Genomic DNA, 26,470 nt, shown 5'->3' with positions numbered 1-26,470 from the left:
TTATTAGCTGCCTGACTTTGTCTGTCCTAGGCCTGGTGGGAAACATACTGTTTGCTGTTCTCTCTATCTGGGATGCTGTGAAGTCCCACCTCCTACCCACCTTCTCTCTCTGCAAACTCCTACTATACCTTCAGGTCTTAGCTCAAATATCCCTTCCCTATTGATAGTAATAGTAAGAATAGCTAACATGGGACTGGACACAGTGGCTCACTCCTGTAATCCAAGCACTTTGGGAGGCCAAGGTGGGAGGATCGTTGAGCCCAGGAGTTCAAGACCAGCCTGGGCAACATAGTGAAACCCTGTCCCTACAAAATAAAAAATTTAAAAAATTAGCTGGGTGTGGTAGCACATGCCTATAGTTTCAGCTACTTGGGAGGCTGAGGTGGGAAGATCACTTGGGCCCAGGAGTTTGAGGCTGTGGTGAGTTGTGATCACATACCACTGCACTACAGCCTGGATAACAGAGCTCAGTCCTAGTAGCTAGGACTATAGGTGTGCTGCAACATCCAGCTAATTGTTTTATTATTTGTAGAGATGGAGTCTTGTTATGTTGCCCAGGCTGGTCTTGAACTCCTGGTCTCGTGATCCTGCCACTTTGGCCTCCTAAAGTGCTGGAATTACAGACATGAGCCCCCGTGCTCAGCCCAAACTATAATTCTTTTTTTGTTTTTTGAGACAGGGTCTCGCTCTGTTGCCCAGGCTGGAGTGCAGTGGCATGATCTCATCTCACTGCAACCTCGGCCTCCTGGGTTCAAGCAATTCTCCTGCCTCAGCCTCCCATGTAGCTGGAATTACAGGCATGCGCCATCACTCCCAGCTAATTTTTTTGTATTTTTAGTAGAGATGGGGTTTCACTATGTTGGCCAGGGTGGTGTTGAACTCCTGGCCTCAAGTGATCTGCCTGCCTTGGCTTCCCAAAGTGCTGGGATTACAGGCGTAAGCCACTGCACCTGGCCCAAGCTATAATTCTTGATTGCGTAGTAATTTCTTTACAGTTTATATGCCCCCTCAGACAGTAAGCAATATGGTGACAGGGACCAGATATGTCTTTGTCACTACTATAATCCTTATGTTGTCACACTGCCAGACACATGCAGGTGCTCAACAAATAAATATTGAGTAAGGTGAATAACAGGATAGAAATAATTACAACCACATGTGAGTCAGAAAGTAAGCACCGTAACTGGGTATCATATTTAACCTAAAAGCAGAACTCACACATGGCAAAAGATTTTTGGTTTTTGAATACTTACGTACATGAAAGGCCACATAAGGATATACAAGTGAAATCTCATTTAATTGCTCTTCAGTTATTTGCCTTTATGTAAAAGGAGTAAAAATCCAATGAAGTATCTGCACTGGCCCTGAAAATTCAGGTTGTAGGGCTGCACAGCTACAGAGAAGTGTGATGGCTGAGGGGTCTGGTTCCTGTGGCTGGGGCTGAGAGAGGTAGCTTCTTCCATTGGAAAAGGGGGGATTTAGTCCTAAAGGGAGGAGTTGTTCTTTTTTTCCCTTTTCTTTTTTTTCATACTGTGGAAAAATAGGTCTGACTCCAATCTCAGCTCTTAGGTTGTCAGTGATGTGACCCTGGGTAGGTCCTCCTGCTCTGTAAAATGGGGATAAGGATACGCTTCTCCCAAGGTCATGGTGAGGATGGAATGGGATGGTCGTGGGAAGTGTATGGCCCAGGGCTTGGTGCATGGTCGGTACTTCTTCTATGGTGGCCCTACTTTTCTGCTGGTGTCTCCAGACCTTCACCACTGACATGGCACTGAGCACGTTCACCTCTGGTGCCCTGACCTTAGCTCAGTGCACACATTGGGGCCTGAGTCACCTTGAGTTAACCTGATTCAACGAACTCAGTCCACCTGAGTCAGTTAAGTTCCGAGCCCTTAACTTGTTGGAGGCGAGAAACTCTGAGATGATTGTTGGCAGCCCTTGGAGCCGCATATGAAGGCGGGCAAGCCTGTGAAGGTAGTGTTCAAGGTCAGGGGAAGGGGCAGTCACTGCAGGGTGGGTTCACCCACAGGGAGCAACAGGCAGAAAGAGGGGAGTCCAGACTTGTCCCACTCCCCAGGCCCAGAGCTGAGTGTTTGAAGCCAACAGGCCAGGGGGACATGGGGGTTGGATGAGCTGCCCAAAGCAAAGGTAGGGCTAGAACTGCTGAGCTGGGGGACAGAACAGCTGTGAGCTGGAGTAGGGACTAGCTTCATGAGCCACGGTGGGGAGGGATGGCAGGGCTGGAGGAGGAGAAGGTTCTTGGAAGGAGGAGCAGAAGTGAGAAAAGCACAGAGGCTGGATCACCCAGGGGCATCTGAGCAGCAGCAAAGAGGGGAGCTTGACTGGAGGGGAGGACCTTGGGAAAAGGTGGAGGGAGCCAAGGTGATAGCAGGTAGGAGAGTAACTATAGGCAAGGCCAGGTGATTGGGCAGGTAGCAGTGAAATCTTCCACCCAGGCATCTTCCACAGGAGAAGAGCATGTGCCCTCTGCAGATTGCTAATGTCTGGGCACCTTGTGTGATGGGGGTGATGAATTCTAACAGGTTCTTCCCACAGGAAGATGGATCTGTTTGCATCATGGTCTGATGAGAAGCTCTGGCAGCTTGTAAACATGTCGAAGATAGAGAGGTTCTCGTATGGGCAGCTGATCTCAAAAGACTTTGGAGAGTCATCCTTCATCATGTTTATCAGCAAGGTGAAAAGTCTGGGGGTTGGGATGAGGGTGAACCTCTGAGGAGCATGCCTAAGATCATGTCCTGTGGCCTGATGGTCAGTTTGAGCCCCTTTCAGAAACCTGTGCCATTTACTTCCTTTTCAGAGTTTCCATGTCCCAGCTGTAAGAGGCCTGCCTCTCTCAGAGCATGGCTGGAGACATTAAGATATATGGCTATTGTGTTAGAAAGAGGACCCAGGGATTCTCCGGCCTTGAGCGCCTAAGCATACTTATTTACATATAGATGCATATTTAAATCATGCATTTGGCTGTTGAATCTTAGTGGTGCCAGATCACTTTTAAAATTATTTGTTTGTTTGTTTGTTTGTTTATTTAGAGACAGTCTCGCTGTTGTCAGCCTGGGCTGGAGTGCAATGGCGCAATCTTGGCTCACTGAAACCTCTGCCTCCTGGGTTTTAGCAATTCTTCTGCCTCACCCTCCCAAGTAGCTGAGATTACAGGTGTCCACCACCATGCCCGGCTAATTTTTGTATTTTTAGTAGAGATGGGGTTTCACTATGTTGGCCAGGTTGGTCTTGAACTCCTGACCTCAGGTGATCTGTCCACCTCGGCCTCCCAAAGTGTTGGGATTACAGGCGTAAGCCACCAGGCCCAGCCTATTTATTTATTTTTGAGACAGAGTCTTGCTCACTCTGTGGCCCAAACTGGAGTGCAGTGACGCAATCTTGACTCACTGCAACCTCTGCCTCCCGGGTTCAAGTGATTCTTCTGCCTCAACCTCGTGATTAGCTGGGACTACAGGTATGTGCCACCATGCCTGGCTAATGTTTTTTGTATTTTTAGTAGAGATGGGATTTCGTCATACTGGCCAGGCTGGTTTCAAGCTCATGGCCTCAAGTGATCCACCTGCCTCAGCCTCCCAAAGTGCTGAGATTGCAGACGTTAGCCACCAAACCCCACCTTAAATTATCTTTAAATTGTAAAAGTGATATGATCACATTAGAAAACTTTCTGGAAAAAGGGAAGAAATCATCCATAAGCCCATCATCTCAGAGTAGAGTTTCAAAAGTGGAATTTCTTGGTATCATAATTTTGTTTTACAAGGCAGACTTTATTCAAAGGGGCCATAGCCATAGGTGTAGGGACCACTGCAGTGGAGTCTTGCAGCCAGAGAGAGAGATTGGACTCAACTCTCAGCATCATAATTTTTATGGCTCCTGCAACAAATTGCATTCCAAAAGGAGAGACCCACCTTATCTAGTGTCCAGGATGTACATTTTTGTTGGTACTACCACAGCTCTGCCAGCCTTGCATGTCATTTTTTCAGAAGTTTTCTGGTTTATTAGGTTGCAATTGCTGCCATACTGAGGATTTGATATTTTTTCTGACTACTAGTGAGATTTATCATGTTTGTTTATGATCTACATTTTATCTTTTGCAAATTGCCTTATGTCCTTTGCCACCTTCTCTGCTGGTTGATAATGAAAAGAAAATCTCCCATTTCTCAAGTGCTTACTGTATGCTAGGTTCTGTGTTTCACATGCTTCATCTCATTTTAGTCTCTATAGCCTGAAGGAGGTTGGTATTGTTATTATTCCCATTTTACAGAGGAGGAAACTGAGTCACAGTATGGTGAAGTGGTTATCCAAGGTCACACAGCTGATGAGGTGCACAGGCAGGGTTCAACCCAAGTCTCTCTGACTCCAAAGCTCTTTTCAAGAACTTGGATTTAGAATTTGGGCTGACCTTTCTGTCTGTTTCTTACAGGTTGACACCACAGGCATTTGTTGAGTTTTTGCCAAGGTCATGACACATTGGTCCAGGCTCTGGAGGGATACAAAGATGAAAAAAACTGGTTTTCTCTATAAATCTCCTCCACCAGATTCCACACATAGACAAAGAAAAGTGTCATTGCTGAGTACCAAGTGATTGGTGCAAACTCTGCAAGTTACAAGAATTCAGGAGAAGGAACTCTCTAAAGGCTGGAGGCTTTAAGAAGGGCTTCCTGGAGGAGGTGAGGTGGGAGATGAGCCCTGACATATTTAACCATTAGACAAAAGGAGGAAGCAAGATTGGTTGTGTGCTGGCACTGGCTTGTACCTGCCTGTGAGAGCTCATTGTTAAATTTTCAGGAATTTTGCTAAACCTAATAATTATTAAAAATTAGATGCTATAAACCTACAATTAAATAAGTTATATGGAAAATTAGGAGCTGGGCATGGTGGCTGATACCCATAGTCTCAACAACTCAGGAGACTCATGCAGGAAGATCATTTGAGCCCAGGAGTTTGAATCCAGCCTGGGCAACATAGCAAGACCCTATCTCTAAGAAAAAGACAGACGAGAGAGAAGAGAGAAGGGGAGGAGAGGGGAGGGGGATGGAAAGAAGGCTCGAGCAAGCAAGAGAGAGAAGGAAAGAAGGAAAACAAGAGTAATACATACTGAAAACTCATCATTTCCTACTGATGTTACTGCATTTTTACTAGTTTTTCTCTTCAGGTTACGTCTATTGTGTCTCTATGGTAGAAATACTATGCAGTTGTGAGCATCTCTTCCCAACTCCACATTCAGTGCCCTCATGTTGGTAGCTTACAATCAGCCATGGTTGGATAATTTATATAATGGAATCAGCAAACACCCTAAGTCAGATCTTGGTTTAGGGCTTTGCTGATTGTCTTAGGAAAGTGATAAAAGAAAATGCTTATAATGCAGATTAAATTTAAAAGTGGCCTGGGTCTATAGCTGCTACACTGCAAAGAGAATGAAGTCGCCTAACAAAATTTAAAAGCTATCATCTCTCCAGGTGCGGTGACTCACATCTGTAATCCTAGCACTTTGGGAGGCTGAGGAGGGTGGATCACTTGAGGTCAGGAGTTCGAGTCTAGCCTGGCCAACATAGTGAAACCTTATGTCTACTAAAAATATAAAAATTAGCTGGACGTGGGGGCTTATGCCTAATCCCAGCCACTTAGGAGGCTGAGGCAGGAGAATTGGTTGAACCTAGGAGGGGGAGGTTGCAGTGAGCTGAGATCTCACCATTGCACTCCAGCCTGGGCAACAGAGTGAGACTCCATCTCAAAAACATAAAATAAATAAAAACAAATAAAAGCTATTATCTGGCTGGGTGTGGTGGCTCACGCCTGTAATCTCAGCACTTTGGGAGGCCAAGGCGGGTGGATCACTTGAGTCCGGGGGTTTGAGACCAGCCTGGCCAACATGGTAAAACCTTGTCTCTACTAAAAATACAAAAATTAGCCAGGCGTGGTGGTGTGCACCTGTAGTCCCAGCTACTCGGGAGGCTGAGGCAGAAGAATTGCTTGAACCTGGGAGGTGGAGGTTGCAGTGAGCTGAGATCACACCACTGCACTCCAGCCTGGGTGACAGAGTGAAACTGTGTCTCAAAAAAAAAAATTAATTAATTTTTAAAAAGCTATTATCTCATTCATCATAGAAGTTATGCCATTGAACAAGTGAAATTCTGACATACATAGTGCTAAAGCTAAAAAAAATTTTCAGTTTAATAAATATAATTTATGTGAGGGTGAGAAATAGAACAGTATATCACAAGTCAGATTTAATAACATTGAATTTATTGGGAAGAAAATGAATTGGGATGCAACTTCATTTGTCCAATCATGGTTGAGTTGCAACTATAAACTGGCCATGGATACAAGAGTTCAGCCAAAACCCACAAAAGAATTCTGTGAGAGCTGATTGGCTGTATGGAATTTCCTGTGTGGTATATTTTATTATTTTCTTGTATGGTATATTTTATTGTTTATAAATTGTGTATAACACATTCTTTATAACAGTAAGGTTTATATACGTGCATATGTTTTTCAGGAAAGCTGGTTGTTAAACTTACCAGCACCACTAGGGGAGTGGTGTGTGTGTTGTTATTCTTGGCTCAGTCCCAGAGAACAGAATCAAGTCTAGTTAATATAAGTAGCAAAAGATTTATTGCCAGATGTCAATTGGCAGTTCCTTCTCCTTAATATTTGCTTCCTCTGTGCTAAAATTTTGAGGTGATCACCTCTGCCATCTCTCTCCAAATTTAGCTCTAAGCTCTTTGATACTATATAGCCAGGAAAGATGAGGGGATGTGTGGTGAGGGATAGAAATCCTTTACAATATTTTCTTTAATCAGCATAATGATTACATTCTGACTGGCAGAAGGCGGGGGGTGGTTCTTCATCTGTTTTGCCTCCATTGCTTCATCTGTTAAATGGAACCACTCACCCTGTAAAGTCTGGTAAGGATGAGAATCAGTTTAGCACATGCTTACTCAGTGAGCATTCCTCCCGCAATCCAGCAGCACTTGGGAACTAATTTCTTCTTCTTCTTCTTCTTCTTCTTCTTCTTCCTTCTTCCTTCTTCCTTCTTCCTTCTTCCTTCTTCCTTCTTCCTTCTTCCTTCTTCCTCTTCCTCTTCCTCTCCTTCTCCTTCTCCTTCTTCTTCCTCTTCTTTCTTCCTCTTCTTTCTTCTTCTTCTTCCTCCTCTTCCTCCTCTTCCTCCCTCTCCTCCTTCTCCTTCTTCTTTCTTCTTCTTCTTCTTTTTTTTTTTTTTCTGAGACAGGGTTTCACTCTTGTGATCCAGGCTGGAGTGTAATGGCACGATCCCACCTCACTGCAGCCTCCACCTCCTGGGTTCAAGTGATTCTCCTGTGTCAGCCTCCTGAGTAGCTGGGATTACAGGTGCCTGCCACCACGCCTGGCTACTTTTTGCATTTTTAGTAGAGACGGGGTTTCACTATGTTGGCCAGGCTGGTCTCAAACTCCTGACCTCAGGTATTCTGCCTGCCTCGGCCTCCCAAAGTGCTGGGATTACAGGCGTGAGCCACTGCGCCTGGCAGGGAACTCATTTCAAAATGCAAATTCTCAGGCCCACCCAAGAGCTACTCAATCCAAAACTTTAGGAGGAAGGGCTCAGTGATCTGTGTTTTAACAGGGCTTCGAGATGATTCCAAGGCACACTGACCTAAGGGAGGAATTTTTAAATTTTGGTAAGCATACGAACATGTAGGGTGCTTCCTAAGGGAGGAATTCTCAAATTTTTGTAAGCATACAAACACATAGGGTGCTTTTTAAAAAGCAGATTGCTCTCTCACCCCAGAGATTGATTCATTAACTCTGGAATCTGCATTTGAGTAAGTGCTGTAGGGGATTCTAATGCAGAGGTGCTGAGACTTCATTCTGAAAAAAATAATGTGAAAGTCATTAAAAGACAGCAAGGTAGGGAGCTCTTGGCCAGAAGATGAGTCTGGTTTGTTCCTTACAGTGTTTTATTAAAATCTGATTTAATCATCAATGTGAAGATTTTACATAAAAATTCTGATTTCTGGCTTTTGAGAATTCAGAGGATCAGGCAACACCAAGCCATATTTTGGTACAGCACCCCCTCCCCCGCCCCCCAACCCTGGCTGGAAATGAAAAGCACCAGCCCCCTCTAAAGGACTCCTCTTTTCTCTCTCTCTTTTTTCCTGCCTGGCTAGCGTTTTGAGTGTTCATCTCTGGGAGAGAGACCAAGCTGTCCCGACTCCTGTAGTTTACTCATGTTGCCACTAGAGGGCGAAATCAGCTGCGGGTGGCTGGACACCCTTGGGACCTCAGAAAGCTAGAGAAGATTTCCTGATGGCATCGAAAACTTAATGCCCACTATCAATGCATTTCTAACAGTTTATCATTGGGGGACACATAGTGAAACTATTCTCTCCATAGATGCAATTAAAGACCCACTAAATACTTGAGGAAACCGGGTTCATATTGTTTCTCTGGCACCTGCAGTTCCCCTGTATCTAAAAAAACAAACAAAAAGTATGCAGTAAAGATTTCAAATCTAAACTTTACAGCTTCATAAATTTTTATATAAGTATACACATGTGTGATCATTACCCAAGTCAAGATAAAAAACATTTCCACTACTCCACAAGGCTCTCTTGTGCCCCTTCCTAGACAAAATCCCCCCACAAAGCTTAGCACTTTTACGACTTATGTCACCACAGGTTACTTTTGCATGTTTTTGAACTTCATATAAATGGAATCATACAGTGTGTATTCTTTGTGTCTGACTTCTTTTGCTCAACTGAATATTTGTTATTTTTAGTTTTATAAATTATGGTGTGCATAGAATAATATGTAACCATTAAACATGATACTATAGAACCATATTGTTTGGCATGAAAGAGGTCTTTGATATATTACTGAGTTTCTAAAAAAGTTACAAGAGTCAGTTTTATGTAAATGAATTCATTGATGAAAAATTGTAGATATACATTTTATATGTTCATAGAGAAAAGTTTGAAATAATATTCACTAATATGTTACTACTAGTTATTTCTGGGTATCAGGATTAATGTAGTTTTTATCTCTATGTTTTTCTGTCTGGTTTGAATTTTTTTTTTTTTTTTTTTTTTTTTTTTTGAGACAGAGTCTCGCTCTGTCGCCTAGGCTGGAGCGCTGTGGCTGGATCTCAGCTCACTGCAAGCTCCGCCTCCCGGGTTCACGCCATTCTCCGGCCTCAGCCTCCCGAGTAGCTGGGACTACAGGCGCCTGCCACCTCGCCCCGCTAGTTTTTTTGCATTTTTTAGTAGAGACGGGGTTTCACCGTGTTCGCCAGGATGGTCTCGATCTCCTGACCTCGTGATCCACCCGTCTCGACCTCCCAAAGTGCTGGGATTACAGGCTTGAGCCACCGCACCCAGCCCTGGTTTGAATATTTTTAAACTTTTAATTTTGGAATAATTTTAAATTCATAGAAAAATTATAAGAATAGTACAAAGAACTCCTGTAGCTGGGACTACAGCCATGCACCACCATGCCCAGCTAATTTTTTTTTTTTTTTTTTTTTTGAGACAGAGTTTCGCTCTTATTGCCCAGGCTGGAGTGCAACGGCGTGATCTTGGCTCACAGCAACCTCCGCCTCCTGGGTTCAAGCGATTCGATTCTCCTGCCTCAGCCTCCTGAGTAGCTGGGATTATAGGCATGCGCCACCATGCTTGGCTAATTTTGTATTTTGCATTTTTTTTTTTTTTTTTTTTGAGACGGAGTTTCGCTCTTGTTGCCCAGGCTGCAGTGCAATGACGCGATCTTGGCTCACTGCAACCTCCGCCTCCTGAGTTCAAGTGATTCTCCTGCCTCAGCCTCCCGCGTAGCTGGGATTACAGGCATGCGCCACCGCACCCAGCTAATTTTGTATTTTTAGTAGAGAGGGGTTTTCTCCATGTTGGTCAGACTGGTCTCGAACTCCCTACCTCAGGTGATCCGCCCGCCTCGGCCTCCCAAAGTGCTGGGATTACAGGCGTGATCCACCACGCCCAGCAATTTTGTAGTTTTAATAGAGACAGGGTTTCTCCATGTTAGTCAGGCTGGTCTTGACCTCCTGACCTCAGGTGATCCACCTGCCTTAGCCTCCCAAAGTGCTAGGATTACAGGCGTGAGCCACCGCGCCAGATTAATTTTTGTATTTTTAGTAGAGACAAAATAATTTTGTGTTTTTGCCATGTTGGCCAGGCTGGTCTTGGACTCCTGGGCTCAAGTGATATTCCCACTTCAACCTCCCAAAGTGCTGGGATTACAGGCCGTGAGCCACTGTGCCTGGCTTTTATTTAATTCTTATGCTTCTTCAGTTACTTGAACTTCTTATGGTAAGTAAATAATATTTTCATTAAAAAGAAAGAAAGAAAGAAAAAAAGGAAGGAAGGAAGGAACGAATGAACGAACGAACTAGGCTGGGCGTGGTGGCTCACACCTGTAATCCCAGCACTTTGCGAGGTCGAGGCAGGTGGATCCTTGAGGTCAGGAGTTCGAGACCAGCCTGGCCAACATAGTGAAACCCCATATCTACTAAAAATACAAAAATTAGCCAGGCGTGGTGGCACATGTCTATAATCCCAGCTACTCAGGAGGCTGAGGCATGAGAATCACTTGAACTCAGGAGGCAGAGGTTGCAGTGGGCCGAGATTGCCCCATTGTATTCCAGCTTGGGTAACAAAGTAAGACTCCATCTTAAAACAAAAACAAAAACAAAAATCCTGAAACCACTTGCATTAAGCAAATAAAATGGGATAAGATGCAATTCAGAGAGATTTTCTTCAAAGCCTGGCCTGCCTGGAGCCTTAGGGGTTAACCCTTTTGCTGTGTCTCTTGCTGTGTTCAGGGCAGCTGTGAAGTCCTGCGGCTGTTGGACCTTGGTGCCTCCCCTTCCTACCACAGATGGGTCTGGCAGCACCTGGAGCTGATAGATGACAGGCCTCTGAAGACCCACCTGAGGGGTAAGCTGCCTGGCCCGCCTTACAGCAGGGGGCGCCTGGGCCCGTCCTGTTTCCAGTTCCCAGCCCGTAGAGCCTTAGAAATCTAGAGCCAGCCGGCCTGATAGCGTATCTCATCTGCACCCTTCTTCTACCAGTGGTGGAAACCTGGTCTGCAAGGCCCTGCCCTCCTTTCCAGCCCTTTTTTTTTTTTTTTTTTTTTGAGCCTTTTCCCTTTTGCTTTTCAGGTTTTCCCACGTGACCATCAACTCCTTGCCTCACATATCCCCCACCTATTTTTTTACCCAGCTCTCTTCTGCTTTTTAAAATTTACTTATTCTGGGCCGGGCGCGGTGGCTCAACCCTGTAATCCCAGCACTTTGGGAGGCCGAGGCGGGTGGATCACGAGGTCAGGAGATCGAGACCATCCTGGCTAACATGGTGAAACCCCGTCTCTACTAAAAATACAAAAAACTAGCCGGGCGTGGTGGCGGGCGCCTGTAGTCCCAGCTACTCGGAGGCTGAGGCAGGAGAATGGCATAAACCCGGGAGGCGGAGCTTGCAGTGAGCCGAGATCGCGCCACTGCACTCCAGCCTGGGTGACACAGCGAGACTCCGTCTCAAAAAAAATAAAAATAAAAAAAAATAAAATAAAATAAAATAAAATTTACTTATTCTGTCTCTGGATTTGCCTATGATGGACTTTTCATATAAATAGCATCATACATTATGTGGCTTTTTGTGTCTGACTTCCTTCACTGAGCACCGTGTTTTCAAGGTCCATTTATGTCGTAGCAGATATCATTTCTTCATTCTGTTTTATGGCTGAATAATATTCTAATGTATGCATATACCACATTTTTTTTGTCCACTTATCAGTTGGTGAACATTTGGATTGTTTTCACTTTTTGGCTGTTTTGAATAATGTTGCTATGAACATTTGTATACAAGTTTTTGTGTGAACATGTTTTTCAGTTCTCTTGGGTATTACCTATATGCCTAGCAGTGGAATTTCTGGGTCATATGGTATCTTAGTCAATTTTCTATTTCTATAGCTGAATATCTGAGACTGGGTAACTATTATAAAGAAAAGAAATGTATTTCTTATAGTGCTGGAGGCTAGGGAGTCTGAGGTCGAGGGGCTGCATCTGGTGAAGGACTTCTTGCTGGTGGGGACTCTTCAGAGACCCGGGGCAGCAAAGGGCATCACATGGAGAGGGAGCGCTTCTGTCTTTGAGATCTCAGACTACACATCCTTCCTTGAAGAAGTCTTCCTGATTTCTCATGCTGGACCAGATCTTCCATCCTCTGCTATATCCCATTCAAGTAACCTTCAAATACCATTCAAGTACCCTTCAAGTACCATTCAAGTACTCTTCCATGTTATATAACCCCACTGAAATCGTACAACTGAGTCTGAAATGCTTATTAAACATGTTTCCCTTGCTAGAATATAAGGTCTATGAGGGCTTTGTGTTCCCAGGACCTCGTATCATTCCTGGCATCTAGTAGGTACTCAGAAGCAAATTATAGGGTGAATGGATGAACATATTTCGGCTGCTGTGTGTGGTGTGGATACATCCCAGGCTGTGAATGTGTGTGCACTCTCCACAGCCTTATCCAAATTCATGTATCTAGTAACTAGTATGAATAACAGTGATCATTTATTGAATTCTAATTGTATGTGTATTGTATTGGGCTTGACTGTTTATACATATTGCATAACTCTCATAATAGCTCTCTTTTTGTTTTTTTTGTTTTTGTTTTTGTTTTTTTTTTGAAACAGAGTCTCACTCTGTTGCCCAGGCTAGAGTGCAGTGGTGCAGTCTCAGCTCACTGCAACCTCTCCTCCCAGGTTCAGGCAATTCTCCTGCCTCAGCTTCCTGAGCAGCTGGGATTACAGGCACACACCACCATGCCCAGCCAATTTTTGTATTTTTAGTACAGATGGAGTTTCAGTATGTTGGCCAGGCTGGTCTCGAACTCCTGACCTTAAGTGATCTGACTGCCTCGGCCTCCCAAAGTGTTGGGATTACAGGCATGAGCCACCACACCTGGCCTAATAACTCTTTAAGAAGGTATGATTGTACCATTTGATACATGAGGAAACTGGCTCATAGGGCAAATAAGTAGCAATGTAGGACTCTAGAGTTGGGATTCTAACCCAGGCACAACTGTTTCCAGAGCCCAGACTTTCTTGCCCTGATGAACATCTCCAGCCTTCTTCATTCTCCATTTCCTGTTGTTGGACATAGACATTGTCAAGTAGCAGCCTCTAGAACTGGCCAGGGTGATAACGAGGCTTCCTGATTCTAGGGTAGTATTGTTTCCATTCACAGCTCTGTGATGGCATTTTTATTTTTTTCCCCTTCCATCCTCTGCAGATCTTTTTGTGTCACCCACTTGGGTCAAGAACCCCAGCCCTCAACAGACATTTGCAGTGGCTCAGGTGTCTTATCTCTTACCTCATGCTCAGTACTGGCATGCTTCTCCCCACATCCCTTGAGATTGTAATCTATGTATCCTGGGCCCTCCTCCCCAAGGTCTGCCTTATAGATACAGCCAGTCCTCCTGAGATTAGAACTGAGGCCAACACAGGGAGGCAGAGGAGAAGGGTGGAAAAAGGAGAGGTTGGAGCTGAACGGAGCTCAGTTTGAGTCCCACTTATTAGCTGGGTAACTTTGGTGAGTACTCAAAGTCTCTGGGCGTGGTTTCTCCATATCAACCTTGGGTAGTGTCATGGTTGGGAGCATAGGCTCAGAGTCCACTGCTTGTGCTTGAATACAGGGTCCTTCTCTTATTAGTGATGTGATACTGGGCAAGTGACTCTATGTCCACGTGCATCAGTGCCCTCAGAGTCTGTAAAATGTAAATAATGGTCCCTACCTCATAGGATTGTAATGACATTGAGCAAATTAATATATAAAAACTCTTAGAACACTACCTGGCTGCATAGGCAGATGGCAGATGTTTGTTATCATTACCACACAGGCTACTAGGAAGGCCGAGTGAGATGATGTATGCATGAGGCCTTGTAAGTACTCAGTAAATGTTTCTTCTCACGTCAATTCTTGTTTGTCACTTTTCCACTGTCAATCCATCAGAGAAAAATCTGCATCCCACAAATTTTGATATGTTGTATTTTCAATGTTATTCAGTTCAAAATACCTTTAAATTTCTCTTTTGGTTTCTTCTTTGACCCATGGACTATTTAGAAGAGTGTTTAGTTTCCAAACATTTGGGGGATTATCCAGCTATCTTTCTGTTATTGATTTCTTTTTTCTTTTTCTTTTCTTTTTTTTGAGAGGGAGTCTGGCTCTGTCACCCAGGCTGGAGTGCAGTGGTGCAATCTTGGCTCACTTCATGCTCCACCCCCCGGGTTCAAGCAATTCTCCTGTCTCAGCCTCCCGAGTACCTGGGATTACAGGCATGTGCCACCAAACCCGGCTAATTTTTGTATTTTTAGTAGAGACAGGGTTTCAGCATGTTGGCCAGGCTGGGCTTGAACTCCTGACCTCTGATGATCTGCCTGCCTCGGCCTCCCAAAGTGCTGGGATTATAGGCAAGAGCCACCGTGCCTGGCCTCTGTTATTGAATTCTAAGATAACATACTTTATATGATTTGAATCCTCCGAAATGTGTTAAAACTTGTTTTATGGTTCAGAATATAGTCTGTCTTGGTAAATGTTTCATTTGCATTTGAAAAAAACTTGCTGTTTCTGGGTGCAGTGTTCTATGAATGTTAAGTAGGTGAAGTTGGTTGATAGTATTGGTCAAGTCATCTGTATGCTTATAACTTTCTGTCTTCTTGCTCTATTAATTGTTAATAGAGGCCGGCATGGTGGCTCATGCCTATAATCCCAGCACTTTGGGAGGCTGAGGCGGGCAGATCACCTGAGGTCAGGAGTTCAAGACCAGCCTGGCCAACATATAGTGAAACCCCGTCTCTACTAAAATAATACAAAAATTAGCTGGGCATGGTGGTGCATGCCTGTAGTCCCAGCTACTTGGGAAGCTGAGGCAGGAGAATTGCTTGAACCCGGGAGGCAGAAGTTGCAGTAAGTCAAGATCATGCCACTGCACTCCAGTCTGAGTGACAGAGCAAGATTTGGTCTCTCACACACACACACAAAATTCTTAATAGAGTTGTTAAAATCTCCAGCCATAATTATAGATACATTTTTCTCCTTGTATTTCTGTCTGTTTTGCCTCATATATTTTGAACTCTTTTATTATATGCATAGATGTTTGGGATTGAACTCTTAATCATTATGAAATGAATTTATTTGTCCCTAGTAATATTCTTTGCTCTAAAACCTACTTTTTCTGATATAAATTCAGCCACTTCTTTTGATTTAATGTAGCTTCCTTTTGGTTAGTATTAGTTTGGTATATCTTTTTCCATCCTTTTGTGTTTAACCTATTTTTGTCTTTATATGTAAAAGTGAATTTCTTAAAGGCAGCATATAGTTGGATCTTGCTTAAAAAAATCCTATCTGACAATCTGCCTTTTTATTGAGATGTCTAAATCATTGACATTTAATGTTAATATTGATTATGTTTGGATTTAACTCTACCATCTTGCTATTTTTTTTTCTATTTGTCACACCTATTCCCTTTTTATTCTGTTTTCCCTTGCCTTTTGGATTATGTATTTTGTATAATTCAATCTTATTTTCTTTGTTGGCTTATTGGCTGTTTGTGGTATTATTTTCATGGTTGCTTTATGATCGTTGTATATACTTTTAACTTATCACAGTCTACCTTTAAGTGATATTATACCACTTCATGTATAGAATCAGAACCTTACAACAATATATTTCCATTTTCTCCTCCTAGATATTATGCTATTGTGATATATTCTACTTTCTTGTATATTAAAGACCTTGGTTATTACTTTTGCTTTAAACAAGTATCTTTTTGTTTTGTTTTGTTTTTTGAGACGGAGTTTTGCTCTTGTTGCCCAGGCTGGAGTGTAATGGCACGATCTCGGCTCACTGCAACCTCCACCTCCTGGGTTCAAGTGATTCTCCTGCCTCAGCCTCCCTAGTAGCTGGGATTACAGGTGCCCGCCACCATGCCCAGCTAATTTTTTGTATTTTTAGTAGAGACAGGGTTTCACTATGTACGTTGGCCAGGCTGGTCTTGAACTCCTGACCTCAGGCGATCCACCCGCCTCAGCCTCCCTAAGTGCTGGGATTACAGGCGTCAGCCACTGCACCCAGCTTAAACAAGTATCTTTTAAGTATATTTAAAAAATAATAAGAAAAGACTCTTATATTAACCTACATAGTTACTATTTCTGATGTTCTTTGTTCCTTTGTATAGATCCAGATTTCTACCTCATACCATTTCCTTCTGCCTGAAGTACTTCCTTTAACATTTCTTGTATTTCATGTCTGTTAGTGATGAATTATTTCAGCTTTTCTATGTCTGAAAACTATTTTATCTTCATTTTTGAAAGAAATTTTTGCTGGATATAAAATTCTAGGTTGACAGGTTTTTTTTTCTTTCACTAGTTTAAAGATGTTGCATTAAAGCCTGTTTTTTGGCTTACATTGTTGTCAACAAGTCCGTTCACATTTTTATTTATTTGAGACATTTTCTGGCTTGCATTGTTTTCAACAAGAAGTCTGTTAACATTTTTATTTATTTATTTATTTACTGAGACAGAGTCTCACTCTGTTACACAGGCTGGAGTGCAATAGTGTGATCCTGGCTCACTGCAACCTCTACCTCCCCGGTTCAAGCGATTATCCTGCCTCAGCCTCCTGAATAGCTGGACTAGAGGCATGTGCTACCATACTTGGCTAATTTTTGTATTTGTTGTTGTTTGTTTCTGAGATGGAGTCTTGCTCTTGTCGCCCAGGCTGGAGTGCAATGGCACGACCTCGGCTAGCTGCAACCTCCGCCTCCCAGGTTCAAGTAATTCTTGTGCCTCGGCCTCATGAGTAGCTGGGATTATAGGTGCCCGCCACCACACCTAGCTAATTTTTGTATTTTTAGTAGAGATGGGGTTTCACCATGTTGGCCAGGCTGGTCTCAAACTCCTGACCTCAAGTTGATCCACCTGTCTTGGCTTCCCAAAGTGCTGGGATTACAGGCATGAGCCACCGCACCTGGCCAACATTTTTATTTTTGTATGACCTCTTTGTATAACCTTGTATATTTTCTGTACACAGGGTACCTTTTTGCTTTGGCTGATTTTGAATTTTTTTATCAATAGTTTTAAGCAATTTGATTATGTTGTGCCTTGGTATAATTTTTGTCATGTTTCAGTGCTTGAGGTTCATTTAGTTTCTTGGATTCCTGGGTTTGTATTTTTTAAATCAGATTTGGAATATTTTGACCATTATTTTTTCAAAAAAGTTATTTGTCTTTCCCTCTCCTCCACTTTGAGAACTCCAATTACATGTATATTGCATTGCTACGTGTGTATTGGATTGCTGTGTTTCACAGCTCACTGATGTTCTGTTCATTTTTTTTTAATTCTTTTTTTTTCTTTGTGGCATTTTGGATAGTTTCTATTGCTATGTCTTCAAGTTTTCTAATCCTCCTTCTGCATTGTCTAATCTGCTGTTAATCCCACCTAGTGTACTTTTCATTTTAGACATTTTAGTTTTTATATCTCAAAGTTTGATTTGGGTCTTTTTATAATTTCCACAACTCTACTTAATATACACAATATTTTTTCCTTGGAATATAATTATAATAGCTGTTCCAATGCCCTTATGTACTAATTCTATCATATGTGTCACTTCTGAGTCAGTTTCAATTCATTTTTTTCCTCTTCATATGGTTTATATTTTCCTATTTCTTTGTATCCTTCATGATTTTTTAATAAGATGCTAGAAAATGTGAATTTTGGGTACTGCATATTTGTTATTCCTGTAAATATTTCTGAACTTTGAGATGTAGTCACTTGGAAGTATTTTGATCTTTTCAAGACTAGCTTTTAAATTTGTTATGCGGGGTCAGAACAGTGTTTAATCTAGAGCTAATTTTCTCCCATTCATGAAGTAAAACCATTTTGTGTATTTCAGAATACCCCATGACTTGAGAGGTTTTCTATTCTAGTTATTGGGAACAGGACTATTTCTGGTCCTGTTTGAGCTCTGATGATTTATCCCTCTAATCATTTGGGGTGATTCTTTTTTTTTTTTTTTTTTTTTTTGAGACCGAGTCTCGCTCTTTCGCGCAGGCTGGAGTGCAGTGGCCGGATCTCAGCTCACTGCAAGCTCCGCCTCCCGGGTTCCCGCCATTCTCCCGCCTCAGCCTCCGAGTAGCTGGGACTACAGGCGCCCGCCACCTCGCCCGGCTAGTTTTTTGTATTTTTTAGTAGAGACGGGGTTTCACCGTGTTAGCCAGGATGGTCTCGATTTCCTGACCTCATGATCCGCCCGTCTCGGCCTCCCAAAGTGCTGGGATTACAGGCTTGAGCCACCGCGCCCGGCCCATTTGGGGTGATTCTTTCCCCAGCCTCGAGTAGTACACTGTGTAATAAATTGCCCCAAAACTTAGCAACTTAAAATAACAGACATTTACTTCTCCCAATTTCTGTGAGTCAGAAATTTGGGCATAGCTTAGTTTGGTGCTTCTGACTCAAGATCTCTTATGACCCAGCTACTTGGGAGGCTGAGGCAGGAGGATCATTTGAGTCCAGGAATTCAAGACCAGCTTGGAAAACATAGCAGGACTCCATCTAAAAAAAAAAAAAAAAGGCCAGGCGTGGTGGCTCACACCTGTAATCCCAGCACTTTGGGAGGCCGAGGTGGGTGGATCACAAGGTCAGGAGATCAAGACCATCCTGGCTAACACGGTGAAACCCCGGCTCTACTAAAAATACCAAACAATTAGCTGGGCCTGGTGGCGGGTGCCTGTAGTCCCAGCTACTCAGGAGGCTGAAAGCGGGAGAATGATGTGAACCCAGGAGGCGGAGCTTGCAGTGAGTGGAGATTGTGCAACTGCACTTCAGCCTGGGCGACAGAGTGAGACTCCATCTCAAGAAAAGAAAAAAAAAACATCTCTTGAGGTTGCCATTGTCAGCCAGGGTTGTGGTTTCATCTGAAGGCTCCTCTGGGAGGGACCAACTTCCAAGCTAACTCACATGGCTATTGGCCAAGTGTCTGGCTTCATGGGTGTCTCTACAGGACTGTTTCATGACGTGGTAGCTTGCTTCTCCAAGAATGAGAGAAAGCAACAGAGAATATGCCCAAGATGGAAGCCACCGTCTTTTTATAACCTAATCTCAGAAATAAAATCTCATCACTTCTGCTGTATCCTGTTTTTTGTTTTTTTGTTTTTTTGTTTTTTTTTGAGACGGAGTCTCGCTCTGTCGCCCAGGCTGGAGTGCAGTGGCGCGATCTCGGCTCACTGCAAGCTCCGCCTCCCGGGTTCCCGCCATTCTCCTGCCTCAGCCTCCCGAGTAGCTGGGACTACAGGTGTCCACAACCGCGCCCGGCTAATTTTTTGTATTTTTAGTAGAGACGGGGTTTCACCGTGGTCTCGATCTCCTGACCTTGTGATCCGCCCGCCTCGGCCTCCCAAAGTGCTGGGATTACAGGCGTGAGCCACCGCGCCCGGCCTTGTATCCTGTTATAAGTGAGACCAACCTACACTTAATGGGAGGGTATTACACAAGTGTGTGACTGGTAGGAGGTGGGGGTCACTGGCGGCCATCTCAGAGGCTGCCTACCACTGATAGTTTCCCATTACACACTCAGCTGGACTTCAAGGGAAACTCTCTGCAGATCTTTGGAGTTCTGTCTTTATGCAGCTCTCTTCTCTCTGGTTCCCTGCTCTGTGGACTGTAGCTGCCTTGTCCTCCCCTATGTCTTCTGTCTCATCAATTCAAGGAGATTGCTCGGCTCCATCTGAATTCCCCCTCCCTGCCCCATGGCCCAGAAAATCTTTAGGCAGCAAGCTGAGGCAGTAGTAGGGCTCACCTCATGTGTTTTCTGTCTTGTGTGGATGATTGTCCTTTATTGCCTGATGTTCAATGTCTTTTTTTTTTTTTTTTTTTTTTTTTGAGACAGGGTCTCACTCTGTCACCTAGGCTGGAGTGCAGTGACCCAATCATAGCTAATTGCAGCCCTGACCTCCTGGGCTCAGGCAGTCCTCCTGCCTCTCCTGAGTAGCTGGGACTATAGGTGTGAGCCACCACGCCCACCTAATTTTTCATTTTTTTTGTAGAGATAGAGTCTCACCGTGTTGCTTAGGCTGGTGTTGAACTCCTGGCCTCAAGGGATCCTCCTACCTCAGCCTCCCAAAGTGCTGAGATTACAGGTGTGAGCTACCACACCCATCTTTCAATGTCTTTAAAACAATTTTTTTCATAAATGTTGTCCAATATTTTCAAGTAGAAGAGAAAATTTAGTCCCTGTTATTCCATCTTGGCTGGAAGCAAAAGCAGAAGTCTAGATCTGTGTTTTTAATAGTTGAGTTTTATTGCATTATATGCATATATCACAATTTAATTACCTTTTACAGATATTTTGAATTCTTTTTCAAATGTTTACCCTACTGTGGCAAATTTCCTGGTGTGCTTATCTTTGCATCTGTGTGCAAGGAAACGTATTAGACAAATTCTGAGAATTACTGGATCAAATAGTTCAGCAGTCCCCAACCTTTTTGGCACCAGAGACTGGTTTCGTGGAAGACAATTTTTTCACAGATGGGGGCAGGTGGTGACGGTTTTGGGATGAAACTGTTCCACCTCTGATCATCAGGCGTTAGATGGAGCACACAACCTAGATCCCTCTCATGCACAGTTCTCAACAGGGTTTGTGCTCCTGTGAGACTCTAATGCCGCCACTGATCTGACAGGAGGCGGAGCTCAGGTGGTAATGCTCATGCTCCCGCCACTCATCTCCTGCTGTGCAGCCTCATTCCTAACAGGCCATGGACCTGTACCAGTCCATGATAGATATTGTCGAAGTGCCTTTCCGAAAGATCATTCTCAGGGCTTTTTATGTGTATTTTGTTAAGCCAGATCTACTCCTTGTGGAATTTGGATTTATTCCCATTAACATTAATTTGAGGGGTCAGGCACGGTGGCTCACGCCTGTAATCCCAGCGCTTTGGGAGGCCAAGGTAGACGGATCACAAGGTCAGGAGGTTGAGATCATCCTGGCTAACACCATGAAACCCTGTCTTAACTAAAAATACAAAAAAATTAGCCAGGTGTGGTGGCGGGTGCCTGTAGAATGGTGTGAACCTGGGAGGTGGAGCTTGCAGTGAGCCGAGATCAAGCCACTGCACTCCAGCCTGGGCGACAGAGCAAGACCCCGCCTCAAAAACAAAAAAAACAAAAACAAAATAAAACAAACAAACAAAAAACATTAATTTGAAGAGTTGATTCTCATACTGGAGATTTTTTTTTTTTTTTTTTTTTTGAGATACAGTCTTGCCCTGTCACCCAGGCTGGAGTGCAATGGCACGATCTTGGCTCACTGCAACCTCTGCCTCCTGGGTTCAAGCAATTCTCTTGCCTCAACCTCTCAAGTAGCTGGGATTACAGGCATGCACCACCATGCCCAGCTAATTTTTTGTATCTTTAATAGAGATGGGATTTCACCATGTTGGCCAGTCTGGTCTCAAACTCCTGACCTTGTGATCTGCCCACCTCGGCCTCCCGAAGTGCTGCAATTATAGGCATGTGTCACCACACCCGGCTGGCGACCTATTTTTTAATCAATTTTTTTTTTTTTTTTTTTTTTAAGATGGAGTCTTGCTCTGTCGCCCAGGCTGGAGTGCAGTGGCTGGATCTTAGCTCACTGCAAGCTCCGCCTCCTGGGTTTACACCCTTCTCCTGCCTCAGCCTCCCGAGTAGCTGGGACTACAGGCACCCGCCACCTCGCCTGGCTAGTTTTTTGTATGTTTTAGTAGAGACGGGGTTTCACCATGTTAGCCAGGATGGTCTCGATCTCCTGACCTTGTGATCTGCCCGTCTCGGCCTCCCAAAGTGCTGGATTACAGGCTTGAGCCGCTGCACCCGGCCATTAATCAAGGTTATTGATGTATAATTTTTATATAATAGAGTACACATATTTTACGTGTATAGTTAAATGACAAATTAGAAAAAAAAATTCTTTTTGAGACAAGGTTTCACTTTGTCACCCAGTCTGGAGTTCTGTGGCATGAACACGGCTCAATACAACCTTGACCTCCCAGGCTCAAGTAATCCTCCCACCTCAGCCTCCTGAGTAGCTGGGACTTCAGGCATGTGCCACCACACCCTGCTAATTTTTGTATGTTTTGTAGAGACGGGGCTTTGCCATGTTGCCCAGACTGGTCTCAAACTCCTGAGCTCAAGCGATCCTCCTGCCTTGGCCTTCCAAAGCATGGGATTACAGTGGCATGAGCCACTGCACCCAGCCATAGTTCCATGACAAATTTATACCTCTACAGGCAAGTTATAGAACATTTCCATCACCCTAAAAAGTTCCCTTGTGCCCCCTCCCAGTCAGTCTCTACCCCTCACCCCTGCCCTAGGCAACCACTGATTTGTTTTCTGTCATTATGGGTTAGATTTGTCTTCCTATGGTTTCATATAAATGAGATCATACAGTATGGACTCTTGTATCTGGCTTCTTTTACTTAGCATGCTGAGTAGTTTACTCCTTTTTATTTCTGAATTATATTTCCTTTGAGTTTTATTTTATTTTATTTTAAGAGATGAGGTCTTTCTATGTTGTCCAGGCTGAACTTGAGCTCCTAGGCTCAAGCAATCCTCCTACCTCAGCCTCCTGAGTAGCTAGAACTCAGGTGTGCACCGCTGCAACTGGCTCTTGGTGATCTTTCAAAATAACTCTCATGGAGGGCCTATTATATGCTGGCACTGTGTTAGGCATATCACATTCTTTATCTGTAATTCTTTTTTTTTGAGGCAAAGTCTTACTGTTGCCCAGATTGGAACACAGTGTCGTGAACACAGCTTACTACAGCCTCAACTTCCTGGGCTCACGCAATCCTTCCATCTCAGTGTCCCCAGTAGCTAGGGCTACGGGTGTACACCAGCATGCCTGGCTAATTCTTTAAGTTTTTGTAGGGATGAAGTCTTGCCATGTTGCCTAGGCTGCTCTTGAACTCCTGGGCTCAAGTGACCATCTACTTCAGCCTCCCAAAGTGCTGGGATTACAAACGTGAACTACCATGCCCAGCCTGTAATTCTTATAATAGTTCTATGAGGGCTGTAATGATTACATGACTTGTCTGAGGTTCCATGACCAGTCATCCATTTATCTTTTATTGCTGACCCTGCCCCAATTTGAAAGCCCAGTTTGAATGCCAGGATAAATATGGTCTGTTAATGGAATGATAGGAGCTTTGAATCCAAGAGACCTGAGTTCAAATCCAAGCTTTAACCTTTTTCTGGGTGACTTGAGCTCTCTGCTGTTCATCTTATCTCTTAAAGTACGTTAATCACCCTTCTCCAGATGTAATGGATGTAAAGGCTCTAGCGCAGGGCCTGCCACCCAGGGACATTGCATGGAGGCCACAGTGTTTTATCTTTCTTTTTTTTAAAAAAAATTTCCCCATGTGCTAGACCATCCAGGCAGGTTCCTGTGATAAGCTTCAACTACTACCACCATAACCGTCATTATTGCAAAGATCCATAAGTATCTTTTCCTGTGCTTTCTCTAACAGAATACTCTCCTATGGAAAGATTTAAGGAATTCCAGATCAAGTCATATCCTCTACAAGACTTTAGCTCCTTGAAACTTCTGCATCTCAAAAAAGCCTGGGGGTTACAGGGGACAAGCTTCAGCAGGAAGATCGGAACCTCAGGAGACACTCTCCCCAAGATGCTGGGCCCGAAGATCCAGTAAGCTCAGCCCTTGGCAGATAGACGGGTCCAGACTGTGGTTGCAAAGAGAGATAGTACTTATATGGCAGAATGTTGGGGATGCTGGAGAGGGGGCAAAGGTGGAGGACACAGGTCAATCCCAAAGGGTTGTGCATGAGGCAGCCTAGAGATGTCCTGGGTCTGAGAGCCAGGACCTGCATTCTCCACCTGTAACTCACAAGGCTACTTCAGGCATTCAGCCATGTCTTTTCTCAGGGCCTCAGTACCCCATTTAAGGAAGAAGGGACTGAACAGATCTTCCGGCTCTGACATTCTGTCGGTCTGTGTGTTTCCGGGCTGTTTTGATTCTGAGCTGCTTCAGAAAATTCTGTCCATCTAAGGAAGGCAGTTATAGCACAGTAGATAAGAGCCTGTGTTTGGAATTAATCCTGGCTTGGCCACTTATTTTAGCTCTGTGTCCCCAGGCAAGGGACTTGACCTCTCTAGGCTGTATTTCTTGGTAGATAATAGCATCTAAGTCTTGGGGTTGTTGCAAGCCAGCAGTTAAATGAAATACTGATAATTATAGTTAACACTTACAGAATACTTTTTGTAGCTGGGCATAGTGGCACATACCTGTAATCCTAGCTACTCAGGAGGCTGACACAGGAGGATTGCTTGAGCCTAGGAAGTTGAGGCTGCAGTGAGCTGTGATCATGTCACTGTACCCCAGCCTGGGCAACACAGCAAGACCCTGTCTCTTTAAAAAAAAAAAAAAAAAAGGAAAGAAAACAGGCTGGGCATGGTGGCTCATGCCTGTAATCCCAGCACTTTGGGAGGCTGAGGCGGGCGGATCACCTGAGGTCAGGGGTTCGCAACCAGCCTGGCCAACATGGTAAAACCCTATCTCCACTAAAAATACAAAAATTAGCTGGGTGTGATGGCAGGCGCCTGTAGTTCCAGCTACTTGGGAGGCTGAGGCACAAGAATCACTTGAACCCAGGAGGCGGAGGTTGCAATGAGCTGCGATTATGCCACTGTACTTCAGCCTGGGCAACAGAGCCAGACTTCATCTCAAAACAAAACAAAACCCCTTTTCGGTGCCTAGTACTGAATTATCTAATTTAATCTCCATAACAACTCTACGAGTACTATTATAATCATTCCCATTTTTCAGGTGAGAAAACCAAGGTACGGAGAGAGGTTAAGTTGCTTGTTCCAGTTTGCACAGGTGGAAAGTGGCAGAGCCAGGACTCAAACCTGAGCAGCTCAGTGTTGTTATCAGTGCGATTGTCACAACTGGTATGAGGCGGATGCACACTGGGTGCTGTGCTTTTGTTTTTTCTGGTGAGGATGAAGAGCGGAAGATGAGACTCAGTGGGGACCACCCTAGAAGCAGCTCACTGCTGAGTCCAGAGGAGCACAGCCCCCTATCCCTGCTACTTTTGAAACTGAAGTGTCATAATGAAACTAACAATGGCACCAGTGTCAAAATCCCTGCATTCCTGCAAGGGCCACTTCATGTGAGTCCTTTGCCTGTTAACATTTCCAAGCTGCTGGCCTCCATAACGAGCACCCTGTCACTTTTGAGCTGTGATGGATAATCCTTCCGAAGAATCTAGGTTGCAGTGAGCCAAGATTGTGCCACTGCACTCCAGCCTGGGCAACAAGAGCAAAACTCCATCTCAAAAAAAAAAAAGAAAAGAAAAGAAAAGAAATTTCTTCCTCTTGACTGGGCGCAGTAGTTCATGCCTATAATCCCAGCACTCTGGGAGGCCAAAGCAGCCAGATCACTTGAGGCCAGGAGTTTGAGACCAGCCTGGGCAATATGGTGAAACCCTGTCTCTGCTAAAAATTAGCCGGGCATGGTGGTAGGCACCTGTAGTCCCAGCTACCTGGGAGGCTGAGGCAAGAGTATCATTTGAACCCCAGAAGTGGAGGTTTCAGTGGGCAGAGATCCCATCAGTGCACTCGAGCCTGGTGACAGAGTGCGACTCTGTCTCAAAGAAAAAAAAAGAAAGAAAAAAGAAAGAAATTCTTTCCTCATGCTGGGCATGAGAGGGCCAGCCTGGACTTCCCACCCAGTAGGCCTGGCATGGCTGCATGGGATCATCAGCTCCTGCCTCCAGGAGAATAGCCCTCAGGTGTTTAAGGGGAGGGCCTGTATCACCTTCCTCTCCCTAGTCTCCTCTTCTGCACCCTCCAATTCCTGACAATGGGAGTCAAGTCTCTTCCAGGGCTTGATTTTGAGTTTTCTCGCCTTCTGGGGAGTTGTGAATTCCCCAGGGAGGGGAGTCCTCCATGTGCAGAAGAGTGAGGGCTGATTAGCTAGGGCCTCAGGAGCAGACTGTGTTACAGATGAGCTCTCTAACAAGCTGTCACATTTCAGATCCAGGCCTGTTCAGTCGATCAAATGTGCCATGATCAATACCAAGCTTGGTGAGCTCCCCAAGGAGGCTGCAGTGGGGGCCTACATGAAGGTGCACACTGTGGAGCAGGGAGAAATTTTGGTGAGTATGCCAAGAGCTTTGTTCACCACAGAGTACGTAACACAAATGGGCTGGAATGTTAAGTAATGACAGTAAAGGTTTAAAAACACTTCCCTCCATATTTGATGATATCAAGGAATTGTGTTGATTTGTAAAGATGTGATAAGAGTAGGCCTGGCACAGTGGCTCACACCTGTAATCCCAGCACTATAGGAGACCGAGGTGGGCAGATCACAAGGTCAGGAGTTTGAGACCAGCCTGGCCAACATGGCGAA

General features: G+C 44.3%; 1 protein-coding gene across 3 annotated transcripts in view; it reads left to right on the top strand.

Annotated features, from left to right (window-relative positions):
* Positions 1-26,470, top strand: part of CNBD2 (cyclic nucleotide binding domain containing 2) — a 62,614-nt gene that overhangs the window by 18,438 nt on the left and 17,706 nt on the right. For all 3 annotated transcript variants that reach the window (XM_025399605.1, XM_025399604.1, XM_025399603.1), the window contains exons 7-10: positions 2,557-2,695; positions 10,829-10,943; positions 23,568-23,745; positions 26,096-26,216. In XM_025399605.1, the coding sequence (XP_025255390.1) occupies positions 2,557-2,695; positions 10,829-10,943; positions 23,568-23,745; positions 26,096-26,216 (553 nt within the window). The remainder of the gene's footprint in view (positions 1-2,556; positions 2,696-10,828; positions 10,944-23,567; positions 23,746-26,095; positions 26,217-26,470) is intronic.

This window comes from Theropithecus gelada, chromosome 10 (genome assembly GCF_003255815.1).
Source record: "Theropithecus gelada isolate Dixy chromosome 10, Tgel_1.0, whole genome shotgun sequence".
Classification (NCBI taxonomy): domain Eukaryota; kingdom Metazoa; phylum Chordata; class Mammalia; order Primates; family Cercopithecidae; genus Theropithecus; species Theropithecus gelada.
The sequence above is the reverse complement of the archived record's forward strand: the minus strand, read 5'-3'. Positions and strand labels throughout refer to the sequence as shown.